This window comes from Acanthaster planci, linkage group LG03 (genome assembly GCF_054643075.1).
Source record: "Acanthaster planci isolate LZ-2023a linkage group LG03, COTS_SCS, whole genome shotgun sequence".
NCBI lineage: Eukaryota > Metazoa > Echinodermata > Asteroidea > Valvatida > Acanthasteridae > Acanthaster > Acanthaster planci.
In genome coordinates this window covers 6,765,602-6,778,334 of record NC_141779.1, presented here as the reverse complement: position 1 = coordinate 6,778,334, position 12,733 = coordinate 6,765,602, and the positions used below count along the sequence as shown (strand labels likewise).

General features: G+C 44.4%; 1 protein-coding gene across 4 annotated transcripts in view; it reads right to left on the bottom strand.

Annotated features, from left to right (window-relative positions):
• The window catches only part of cfap65 (cilia and flagella associated protein 65), a 340,657-nt gene that overhangs the window by 55,314 nt on the left and 272,610 nt on the right, over positions 1–12,733 (bottom strand). For all 4 annotated transcript variants that reach the window (XM_022246076.2, XM_022246058.2, XM_022246112.2 and 1 more), the window contains exon 28: positions 3,134–3,393. In XM_022246076.2, coding sequence (XP_022101768.2) covers positions 3,134–3,393 — 260 coding nt within the window. The remainder of the gene's footprint in view (positions 1–3,133; positions 3,394–12,733) is intronic.

Here is a 12,733-nt window from a genome sequence, read left to right as displayed (position 1 = left end):
TACAGGAGTGTGCATGTGATAGCAAATTCATCTTCAAATCAATTTGATGCACAGTAAAGGTGTTATAGAGGCCTACACGCATATGCACAAATGCACCACCTTTGAATTCACTGTAAATTTTGCAGATGTGCATTTGCTTTTAGTGTAAAAATAGTGCAATGCGTTGCATTAGCATAGCACATTTTGCGAGGTTTGATATGAGCCATCCAACACAGTTATATATCACACTGCTTGTTGCCATGGATTGACCAATCAGAAATAAGAATTCAAGTTTGCTTGAAGATAAAAGGTGATACAAATAAATAGATTATAGAAATACAGACATGTTTAAAAACCCTGAAGTACTTATTTTTGCTTCAGAATGATTGAAATGTCTCTAATGGTTGAAGTAAATAGAGACTTAATTTGGCTTTAGATAAAAGAGTTTAGTGTGCATGTTGCAGAAATTGGACCATACAGAACAAAGACTCATGTTTATGGAACTTGAGGTTCACGTAATTACTAGAAAAAGCAAAGACATGAAAAATGACTGAACCGAATACATGAAGGTTGGCGTTTGTCTGTAGCATTTATTATTATAAACTAAAACTTGTCTCAAATTACTCAAGGCAGCTACATGAACACTCCTACACCTGCAATCAAAAGCTAAGGTAGAAAAAAAATATTAGCTTGTCAGTGTCAGTTTATGTGGGGCAAGTTGAATGATTCTGGTGAACATGTGGCAGAGCTAGAAAATAGATTTAGATTACCAGTTTCCTTGTATTTTTCTGTGTTTCCCTGTTTATTTACTTTGGCCCTTGCTTCAACCCATATAACTTGCCCTGTGCTCTGACCACATTTACTTTGGAGAGCAGACTAGCAGAGACATTGTTCTTGTATTTGTTCTTCTGGCTCCTGACTTGAGTGTACTTTTCTGCCTGAGTCAGGCTTCTGTCTGCTTCTAAAGAGTCAGTGGTGAGTTTCTCACCGTTCTTATTTCTGTATAGTTATTTTGTGTCTGTTTTATCATTTAGTTAAAACAGTTTTGGCAACCTTTTCCTGATGGTTGTTGATTTCCATTAACTTTCTCTGACAAGTCTTGAAGTCGTATTGCTGTTTGGAGCTTTGGAGCCTTATAAATTTGCTTTTGGATTTTGCACAATTTTGTCTGTATAATGCCTTAATCCCTAGTTAATTCTGCTCCAACTTCCTTTACTTCATGTACTAGATATCTTTTGCTGTTTTCTTTACCTTTTTTTTTGCTTCAAAGTCTCCTCACTAGATGTATATTGACACATTGTGTTGATTTTTAGTCCTTTTAAAGTTTTAGTCTTTTGGTATTAAGTCTTTGCAGTCTTTTAGCCATTTTGGTTTTTCCATTTCTCGGGGGGTACTTAAAAATTCTTTGTGTCCTTTTTTAACCACTTCGCACCAGGGGACCTGGAATTGGGTACCTTAACCACTCCCTGCCAGGAATTCCGGATACGGACACTTATGCTTTATATGTGTGGCTGGCGTCTCCAAACTTGGACAAAGGGAACAGGGCCTTGTAACAAAAGACCGTACTCGGAACAAAAGACCAGGCTGTGGGCATTACTGACATTTTCCCACTCTCAAAAGTGGAGATAATCCAGCCTTGTTTTGAAACAGTATACCACAGTATGGGGCATTTAGAGTGAGCTGATTACCACCGGGGACAAAAGAACTCCACCTCTGCAGCGATGAGCCACACGGCACCACTGCATGCTAATCTGGCCCATATTGAAAAGAGGTCAGCAGCACACTGAGCCAGGTTCGTGAACAAAATAAAGTTATATAACACCACACAATCTGGGCTCTCTTTACAAAGTCGCAGGCCTGGCTGAACTACACAGGAGTCAACAGATGTTGCCTGTCAGATTAAAGTAACCACCAGACAGTCATTCATTTGGGGTGTACACGTCCAGTAAATTAAGTAATGAATTTCTAAAGAATTTTGAAAATGGAAAATCTTGAAAAACACCTGTATTTGTGCATGGCCATTTTAATTGAACCCGGCAGCAAGTGGTCAAAGTCAAATACTGGTGTCTGCGTCCCTATGAATTCAGTTTCCTGTGACCTTTCCCTCAAAGATCGTTGTTTTAGTTAGAATTTTTGTAGTTATTTTGCAAGCTTCCCTTAGGCGGCAACGTGAAATTGACTTAGTGTTATTCTGTGTCTTGCCCACGTTCTTCCCAATCAGTTGGGCATTGTCAAGGAGGGCGAGAACACGCGTCCTGCATGGGAGCGTGCACTCAAGCATGGCAGAGTTTAATGAGCTGAACCAGGGCTGGACCGATCATAGTAAGTGTCATCCAGACAAAGGGGGCTGTAAATAAACATGAGCTGAGGGGACGGCTCATGAATATGAACCGCCTGCACACAGAAAGACGGGCGACTCAAAATCACAATTAAAAGATTTTAGCGACAAACTATTCCATCTATCTCGATGGTTTACGATGATAAATCTGTAGACCTGTGACTGTTTTCAATATTTAGCTATAGTACCACCACCCTGGTTGCCGTCTTCTGGGCAGTCACCCTTGTGTAGTTCCACTGTAATCATTGACTAGTGTACGTTGCAAACTCAAATAGGCTATTCAGAATTATTTTATTTTCGCTCTGGTTTATTTCAAATTAGTAGAAGCAGACAATTGAGTTGAAGCATGCTTTCACAAAATCATAATACATAAAAATAACTTGCTTACTGCACTTTCTGCCTAAAGATTTAAAAGCTGTAAAGCAAAAAAACACAAGGTTCAGAACAAGCCCCCAAATCATTTCCCCATTGTTCAGACAGGAACTAAGCAGCCACGGTTTTTAGTTCGTTCACCCCTTGGACCGACTCCACACACCGACTTCAGTGGACTATTCATATTTAAATTAACCTTCCTGCCACTGAGGCTGGCCGGCGCCCCCGCGGAATCTCGGGTGTATTAATTTATTGTTATTGCCAGGGGCTCTTTTGTTAACTTAGTCCTCAGGATCCTGAGTTTTAGACGTGGGGCGGAACAGTCAGTCAATTTCACGTTGCTGCCTTAGCGTGCCATTTTTTCACACTACAGACACACTCTAGTTTCATCGTATTTCCTGAGGAGTCTTTATTACTGAATACACTACACACATCACTACATACCTGTGACTTGGTGAACGATTGACCATCTCAATGACACGGTGGGACTGACAGAACAATGGTACATTCCCAAATGCAACTCGTTCCAGACTCAGGTACACTAGCTGGCCTGGCATGGGGATGGCCTGCATGGGTGGTACATCATTTAACTCCATTCCAGCTGTCATGGGCATAGATTTTCCCATGATTCTCTTATCATAACCAACTCCAGTAAAAGTGATCAGAGCTGTGTCACCACCGATGATATGGATAGGTACATCAACCTGGGGATGAGATATTTGTCAGATGATGCAGTAATTCTTTCCTGGGCAACAATCTCCCCCTCCCCCCACCTAGAGCGGGCCGAGTCTCCTAAAGAATACCTACCCAGAGTACCAATACATTTGCATATTTCCCTCGGCTATTATGCCAGCCGCAAAGTTCTCGATCAACTAGTAGTGCACCCTCATTTCCCACAATGCCTAGTTGATGGCCACCATGTTCTACTCTTTTTCGAAGTGCATAAGCATTAGGGCAAAGTGGGGAGGAAGGGTGGGAGAGTAGTAAATTGGGTAGGTATTGTTCAGTAGACTCGGCCAACTCTAGGTTGGGGAGAGTCTACATCCTTCAACCTATCCAGATTACCACTACACTTGCAGAATTGTACCACACCTGAGGTGGGTAGGCGACGTCGCACTACCATAAAGTATGTAAGTGATAATCCAAAGATATTGTGAGAATAAAAGGACTGTCAACTTAAAAACAGGAGTAAACCCTTGACTCACCTTAGGAGGTTGCTTGAGTATGGTGATAGTTGCTTGCAGGGGTATGGGATGGCCGGCATCAGAGTTACTGCAATGCTGTCCTAAAGAGGACCAGTCAATGAGAGTGGTTCCCCCTGCAACACATCACTGAGATAACGAGAGGTGAATGTTGATGGGGATTTCAAACGTGCTGATTTACAAATGTCGGTGACTTGAATCCACCTAAAATAAGCCCGGAAGGAGGACGCAGCTTGGACCTTGTGGTCACAATTATGATGTTTGTATCGCTCATCTGGGCTGGTAGGCCAAGCTCCGTTAGCAAACTTAATAATGTAGACAACCCACCTGGTAACCGTATCCCTGGAGGCCGGATGGTGAGGTTGTGTAGTGGTGATGAATAGTTGAGAGGCAGATCCCCTGATAACCTTCGTTCTTTCTATGTACCATTTCTGGGTGCAGACGGGGCACCTGAGGAAGCTGAGTGTGAACTGTGTGGGTGTGGCTGAGTGTGACTGGATTTCAGGAACAAAAATGTCCGAGGACTGAAAGAAAGTGTCTGATTTTTTGTGAGAATCCCTACTGCTGGAACAAATCATACCCAGAGTGGCTCCCATCTAATGTGGCCATCATATATGAAGAAAGCTTTGATTTCACAGTCCCTCAGTTATACTTAAAGTGATACTTAATATTAAGCTTGATATTTGAGTGAAAGAGAGACCCATCATGTGGGTTTAAACGCAGGGCCAGCCAAGACTCGCAGAACATCCCCTACGTTCCAGGACAGGATGAGATTCTTAGACGGAGGGCATTCTATGAACATTAACACCCTGAGAAGGTGATGGATCGTTGAGTTGTTGGGGATGGTCGAAGTCGCTTTGGCCCTAACAGGGCGATGAGGAGGATGCAGCAGTTGTCCTATTCTATCTTGGAGAGTACCCTTGGAATGCACAACAACGGAGGGAACGTGTATGCTAGAAGCCCTTCCCAGGAGATGTATAAGGTGTTGGTCGCTCATACTTGGGGATTGAGTGCAGAAGGTCAGGAGTTGGGCATTCAGGTGGGACACAAAGAGATCCACGTGAGGCCTATCAATCATGAAGAATAGTGTCCCGACTACCTCCAGTTAAAGTGTCCACTCAATAGGATGCACCATGCTTTGAGAAAGAGCATCCACTAGGTTGTTCTCTGCTCCAGGAATGTGTTCAGTGCAGAGACCTACGGAGCGTTCTATGGTCCAGTGAAGAAGGTGCCAGGGTAGGAGGCACAGGCAAGGGGAGCATGTGCCTCTCTGATGGTTGATGTATACGACTGCTGTGGTGTTGTCTGACCACCAGGACTGTCTGCCTTCTATGAATGAGGGGAAGTGTAGGCGGGCTTAGAGGATTGCCTGTAGTCCCAAAACATTGATGTGGGAGCCCTGAAGGAGGCCGGAAGCTTGTTGCTGGTGAAGACAGGACCCCCAGCCCATGTTTGAGGCGACTGTTTTGAACACCACGTTGTGTCTCAGGGTTGTAAAGGGGAGGCCAACAGTCAGGTTGTCTCTCACTGACCACCACGCCCAAGGCCAGAAGGTGGAGCCATGCTCTCGTATTCACCTATTGTTGAAACATGGTGACGTACTCCACTAAGTTGTCTACACAATGTTCCATAGGCATAGGCGTAGTAAGAATGTTGTGGAGATCGAGGGTTGCACTGAGGTAGGTCAATTTCTGGGGTGAGGTGGGTCTGGATTTGTCATGATTGATCAAGAACCCCAGATGAGATGCAAGGTTGTACATGGCTTCGGTGGCAGCGATAGTCTCATTGTTGGAGCGGGCCAACGATTAGCCAATCATCAAGGTATGGGAAAATGTTGATGTTGGAACTACTGAGGTGAGCTCCCATGGTTTTTACCATCCTGGTGAATACTCTCGGAGAGGGGGAGAGACAGAAGGGAAGGGCACAAAACTTATATATCTGAACTTGTGATCATCACTGTGGATGGGAATATGTAGGTAGGCGTCCTTCAAGTCGATCAAGAATCCCCATGCTGAGATGACGAGAAACTGCATCATGTTGCGCAGGGTCTCCATCACCCCCTCCCCCGTGGGATGAGGGGGACATCGGGTGGTGCCACATTGAGATTGCGTGAAGCCACTGAAGGGGCGAAAGGAGACTGGGTAGTAGCAGTCTGAAGGTCGGGAATTTGGTTGTAAGGAAGGTGACAGATGTCTGTGCTGTCTCAGTTCCAGCCTAAAATCACGGCTGGTCTTGTGTGGAGTCTTTGGTGGCTGGCGGAAAGAGATCTTCTTGGCTGTGTCAATTCACTTTAGCTTCGGTTTACAGAAGATCCACAAATAGGCCCAAGAAAAAATCTCTGCCCAACATGGAAAGATTCTTCAGCACGAAGTTGCTGAAGTCGTATGGAATGCTTAGAGCCCCAATGACATTTTCTCTGTGGGCAGACGTAGCGCAAAAAGAAATGTAGGTAAATTGCTCAAGGACAATCAGTAGGGACACGTCAAGGCTACGAAAGGACAGAGCAGCGAGGTCAAGAGAGATGTCTCAGCCCCCCACCTATGCCCAGGCTAGGAACTCAGACAGGAACAGCAGAAAAGACATGCATTTCATGCCTGTCCGGGCTGCATGATCCACATCCCAAAATGTCTCCATCTGATTCTTGATGTTTACGGAGAAGGTGGCTAATTTGGAGGACTTGTGTCTGTCTGCTGCCATCTTGTTCTTTTCTGCATCACGAATAGCAGGCAAAGAGAGGTAGGTTTTGTAGGTAAAGTGAAAGTAACTGCTAGAATGAGTGCTGAAGGGATGCCAACATTTCACCTTAGCCAGTCTGACCATGGTGTCAATGCAAGTCAAGCGGGAGCTCTGGGAAGATGGAAATTGAGGTGTCCGTCATTCAAGTGGCACACCTACCAGAACAAAGGATGATCCGGGGTGCCCTGTTGTGTTGTTGGAAAAGGGAGCCCAAGAATTTGGACCATCTCCTGCTGGAGTCGACGGAGGCGAGACTCAGCCAGGGATAATCTGCCTATCGAGAGAGGTTTGTCCTTGTCTGACAACAGATCTGGATTGATGATAGTCTCAGCTGGACATGGGGCATTGGTGCCCTGTTGACTCTTGATAACTGATGGTTGATGCTGCTGTGATGGTATGGGTTTATTCTCTTGTTCTGCCCCAAGGTCTTGCGTGTACGTAGAGGGCAGAGGGGGCAAGAACTGATCCAGATTCGGGTGCGTAGTGGCCGAATGGTGAGAAGGGTAGCACTGTATGAGCATGGACAAGGTTTCCGATATGACGCGCAGCGCTTCTCTAAATGAAGGAGAATTGTCCTTATCCTTTTTCTTGGAAGGATGAACCGAGGAAGATCAGGTGTCTGACTTGCGTTTCTTCCTGGATGAGGACTCTGACCTGGAAGGGTGCATAGAGGCCGGATTGGTCGGAGATGTATCCACAGGTGGGTTCTGTTGTGTGCGAGTGTCGCCAGGATTAATGACAGCATCGGTGTGTTGAGTAGCCTGATTAATCAGGGAAGGAGGCCAAAAGCCCCGGTAGGGAAGGAGACTGAAAGCCCTGTTGGCGAAAAAGTTCAGGAGGCTTGGTAGATCTGACTGGAGATTAAGCATTCGTAGCCATTGCAGGCCCGGCCCCAGTAGCCATATCTGATGCAGAAGCCCCGGCAGGGCAGGAGTGTGTAGATGCTGCTGACCGCTTGGCCGTAGATTTGACAACTGGCCATGGTGAGCACGAACGGGCGTGGTATTTCAAAGGGAGAAGTGCTGTGAGACTGCCCTGTCTGGTCAATGGTCAGAGAGCGATGACTGGGCCCATGGATGATGCAGGTAGGCACTGCTGATTTCCTGGCTGTGAAGGCTCAGTGAATAGGCATGGTGAGCCGGCTAGGGTAGCAGGTTTGCCTGAGACAATACTGTGAGACCGCCCAGCCTCAGCAACAATCATGGTACGATGCCCGAGGTCATTGTAGCTCCGCTGCACCATGGGGAGTTTCTTGGTACTGCGTTGTGACTCACTATGCTCCAGTTGGCCTGTTGAGGAGCGCGAGTGGGCTAGTATTAATTCTAGCTTGGAGAGGACCTATGTACTGCCAATAAGGGCGGTTAGAAACTTGGTGCCTATGCTTACTACTGCCATTCCAAACTGGAGCTTGAAGAGTTGGGGCCACTGGGTTGTGCCTCTCGACCTAAACATGTACAATAACTAAATACAATGGAAAGTGACAAGAAAGGAACATTCCATCACAATCTTTATTCAGTTATAAATAAGAGATGCCAAAGAACACAACCATAAATACAGTATGATAACCAATGCATATAGAAGTGGCACGGAAGAAAGTCTCATCACAAGCTTTACCATGGTCACAAAATGGCGACAACACACACCAATACATTCACAATAACATAAGGCACTGAAAAGGTCTCAAAAATGGAACAGTCTTACCACAAACTGTATAACGATCAAGAATAGTTAATTGGGAAGTAGAAGTTGATTGAGAATTGGCATAGAACATAGTATAGTGAGTGCAAAAACTCTTGAAAACTGGGAGTTGGACAAAACATGGCCATTTGTAATGGCGCTAAGAAAAAGAGGAAGAACACGGTGGCCGCTTCACTAGGTATTGCGTCAGATGAGGGTGCACTACCACTTGATTGAGAATTTAGCGAATGGCGAAATGGCCTAGGGAAATATACAAATGTATTGGTAATCTGGGAAGGTTAAGGGCAGTGGACTGGATAGTTTTCCAAATACATATTTGCCTTACTTGCTCAATGGCCTTACCTAACCTCTTTACTATGATTTTCCTGTACAATCTCCAATTACAAAGTCTGCACATTACATCCAATCCTTTAGACCATCAACTTATTTACCTGGAGGTGGGAAGCCCTCGTGTGCCACAAAGAACAACAAACTCCACCAAACAAGGGCTCTGAATTAGTGGGGGAGGGCCTCCAAAAATGTTAACAAACTAAGCAAATTGGCTTTGGCAGCTTCCTGTGCAATCTACAGTGCAGTGGCGTAAATTTGTGTTGGAAATTGGGGTGGGTGTGGGGTGGGGGGATGACTTACCTGGCCATGGAAACTTGAAAACTTGATGCACCATATACACTATATTAGGGCGATGTTCATGATAAAGATGTACATCGGTAATGTGGATCACATTCATGCAGAATCTTACATCAGAATGGTATAATTATGGCTTTCTAAACTTGCTTTCCCTTCGTAGTAAATATTGCAAACATTTTAGTTGTTGGGAAATTCTGAAACTTCTTCACAATGCACTTTAATTTATCCCATCACCCCATCTCCAAAAATGTGTGGAAGATATATAAACCCCATCCTCCTAAGATTTACGTCATGCTAAAGTAACAGGTCTGAGCCATGGTGGGTTGACATCTCACTTCTCAGCAAAGGGAGGAGATCAGCATAGTGATTGCACACTGATGCTCTAGAGAATTTGTTTCCTTGTAAGCAAACAGTCAGGGGCCCTGTTCTTGGATACCGGAAGTGAAGACGGCCTAGGCTGTCACCGCAATATCTTAATGTTGGTGGAGAACGGCACAGAAGGGGATCTTCGCAGTCTGGGGCATCAAAATGTGTTCCAGATCTCGTAGGGCTAACCGATTTTGATTGCTTTTGACTTGTTGATGAAGATGGCTGATTGAGAAGTTGCATGTAACCACTTGGTATGATTTTGTAGCCTATTGCAAACTTGTGATCGGGATAGTGCACGGAATCATTGGTCATGAAGTACCTTTTGAAACTCATTCTGCTGTCGACACAAGGGCCACTTCCTACCAGAAGCTTGTTTTTGTCATCCGTAGACCACATGGAAACTTCATCGTTGAAACATGCAGCCATTTCAAGGGCACAATTTACCGTAGCATGACAGTAATGTGACGCATGATGATGAAGGCCCACATCATTTCGTTTTACGCCGATCTTGGCATCAACGAGGGCATGGTATCGATGGCTTGCTGTATGTTGCCGATTAGGAGGGATGAGAAGGCACTGGATACTTCTGGTACTGATGCATAACTCAGGGATTTTCTTGACAACTTCCGTTTTCAACTGACATGCAGTTACCCCAACCAAGGACCACGTCTTTGATCGTCCATGATGAGCACCAAAACCGTGTTCCTGAAGTGTGTCGACCACTGTTGGCACAAGAGATGGGAACTTTTCATGAAACGGCTTTCTTCCATGTTTTGTGGGAATTGCACTCTGAGCAGAGATGGCAGGACCATCAAAAAGCCTTTTTCTGGACAATCTGGTCACATGTTTAGGAGGCAAAAATACAGGACAGTCAACTGGCTTCTGCGGTGGGGAGAGGACTCTTGTAATTGGGCTGAAAATTGGGGCTCCTGGCGAGAACGATCAGCGTGGTGGAGTGAGCTCCATTTTGACTGCAAATGACATTGCCGGAATAGTTGTTGCTATGGGCAATGTCGCTTGTGTAGCTTGTTGATCAATCAGTGGCTGCAATGTTGCTCAGTGAAGCAAACAGGGTCTCATGAATGTGCTGCCTCCCCACTTCACTGTCACATCAAATACATGTACTGCTCGTACTATAACCTGTGACCAGAATATTCTATGAAATTAACCACATACGTGTTCAAAATGAACACCTGCACTGGAGAAAGATTGATGGATACCCATCCTCCCAAACGTTTTGGTAAGTAAATTACATTATTTCAAAGTAGTACGTTTTTTTAGTTGAAGGTGCCACTTTTTACAAGTGCAACAAATGTTCAATGGCAACAGCTCATAAATATAGCAAATAAATTGATGTCAGCATTATTTCCCTTAGAAGACGAATATAGAGCTCAAGTTCATTTTTCATGCTTATTTTCCATGACAGGCGAAGATTGTAGCAATGAATCTGATGATGATGTTCCGCTCACCGGTCTGAGAACCAAACTTTGCACCAACATTTAGAACAAACTCCAACGTCTTGTGTCCTGTACTCAGCCCGTGGTCTGTGCTATCTCTTCAACTCCAAGTTCCCAGCTGCCATCACAGGCCGACATTCTACTGCTCATGCTTAAAATTTTGTGAGACGTTCAGGCAAAGGTGACATCGATCCAAGTGCAGCTCGATCGCCTTGAGAACTGACAAGAGAGCTTCCGTGAGGGAGTGAAGCATCTAGCTGCAAGGATCGACAACGGAGCCGTGGCCGGTGCCCTAAACACTCCTACCACATCGTCGACTATCAATGAACCTCAGACCCCGTCAGTTGACAGTAAACCTGAGCCTGCACCTCCAGTGCAAGAGTCTCAAGTCCAAGAAATACCAACTTCAAGCTGCACCATCAACCCTCGATTTGTTCCAGGCAAGGCGCCAGACGAATATCTTCTTGGTGGCAACAAAAATATGGTTCGTTCGGTGTCGGAGTACAAGGTCATTTGCAAGGAGGTCAAGAAAGGGAAGCGGGAAGCATCCAATGCAGACCAAGGCTGTTTGCTGTGCCTCAACTTTATGGGGAGGGAGATCCCGAAAGAGGAACCGGCCCGCAAAAATGTGACTGGAAACTCCCTGACAAAATCAACAAAAAGTTTAAAATACGAGCCTTTGATCGGGAGATCGTACATAGCATCTTCCAGCAGGCCAAACTGCAGTTTCCGGACTTTCATGACTGGTACACTGACCATAGATAAAAAACTGTTGAGGCAATCAACGAGCAATGCAAACAGATTTGACAGGAGTTTTAAGGAAAACGTCTCAATCGAAGTGAGAATGCAGTTGTGAAGATTTTATTTCCAAAACGCCATTTATCCATTTGAAAAACGTCAGAATATTTCAAAGAGATTGTGAAACTGAAAACAATAAAAACAGCATGACTGCAGTTATTTCTAAACTGCACGTAATTCATCAAGTTATATTTAGCAACCTTAAATCTGTTGAAAATGATTCCGGATAGCAAAGGAGAGGGACTGTCACGTTTTGGAAATGTCAACTATCACATTTTAGAGACTAAATAATAATAAAAACGGTTCGCAGTATAATCCATTTTGTAAATTATAATTTGTGTTTATTTTTGGTAGAACAGATCAGTAGAGTATTCAACGTTGGATTGGAAATAAAGGTGAAACATTTCTAAAATGATTTAGTATTGAGTTTGTTTTTGTTGAGTGTTTGTTTAAAAATTTCTTTAAGGTGTAAATGAATCAGCAATATCAGCTCGCGAAGAAACTCTGGACATAATCTATTTTAATGGAGGCGATAATTAAGTCCCAGGAAAAAAAAAAGTTTGATTGAAAGCAGCTTCTTGTACATGTACATTCATATTAAATCAAACAAAACTCAATATCCATTAATTCAAGGGTGGCCAATTGAACTGCAATGTAGTTTAAAAGCGATTGTGGCTGGGGGATACATGACTGAATATAGTATCGCTTGTGATCTTAAGTTTTCATGGTTGATTTTTTTCTGCAAGATCTAGAAATGCTGCAGAGGTTCCTTGCAGAAGTCAATGAAAACAAAATAAGATACATTGTGCTCAAAGTGGTGCAATGCTTGTAACTCGATCATAAAAGGTGGTGATGGATTTCATGTGCTGGCGAGAGTACTCGACTGTAATACGTTTGGAGATCAAACACGTTGATGACTAATGTGCCTAATTGCATGGCAGGGGCTTTGATCTCTGCCGGCGAAGGGTTCTATTGTATAGCGCTGAAGGATTAAAAACCACAAGCAGGTTTCTTCTGGAAAAGGTGACATGTACCAGTACTTGCAAACAATAGACCCCAAGATAGAGAAGTTCGAGATCAACAGCCAGTCCAGCATCCCAGGCTGGTACCTGGACCAGTATGAAAGGGGTTTTTGCAACAGGGCGAGCTTACTGGGG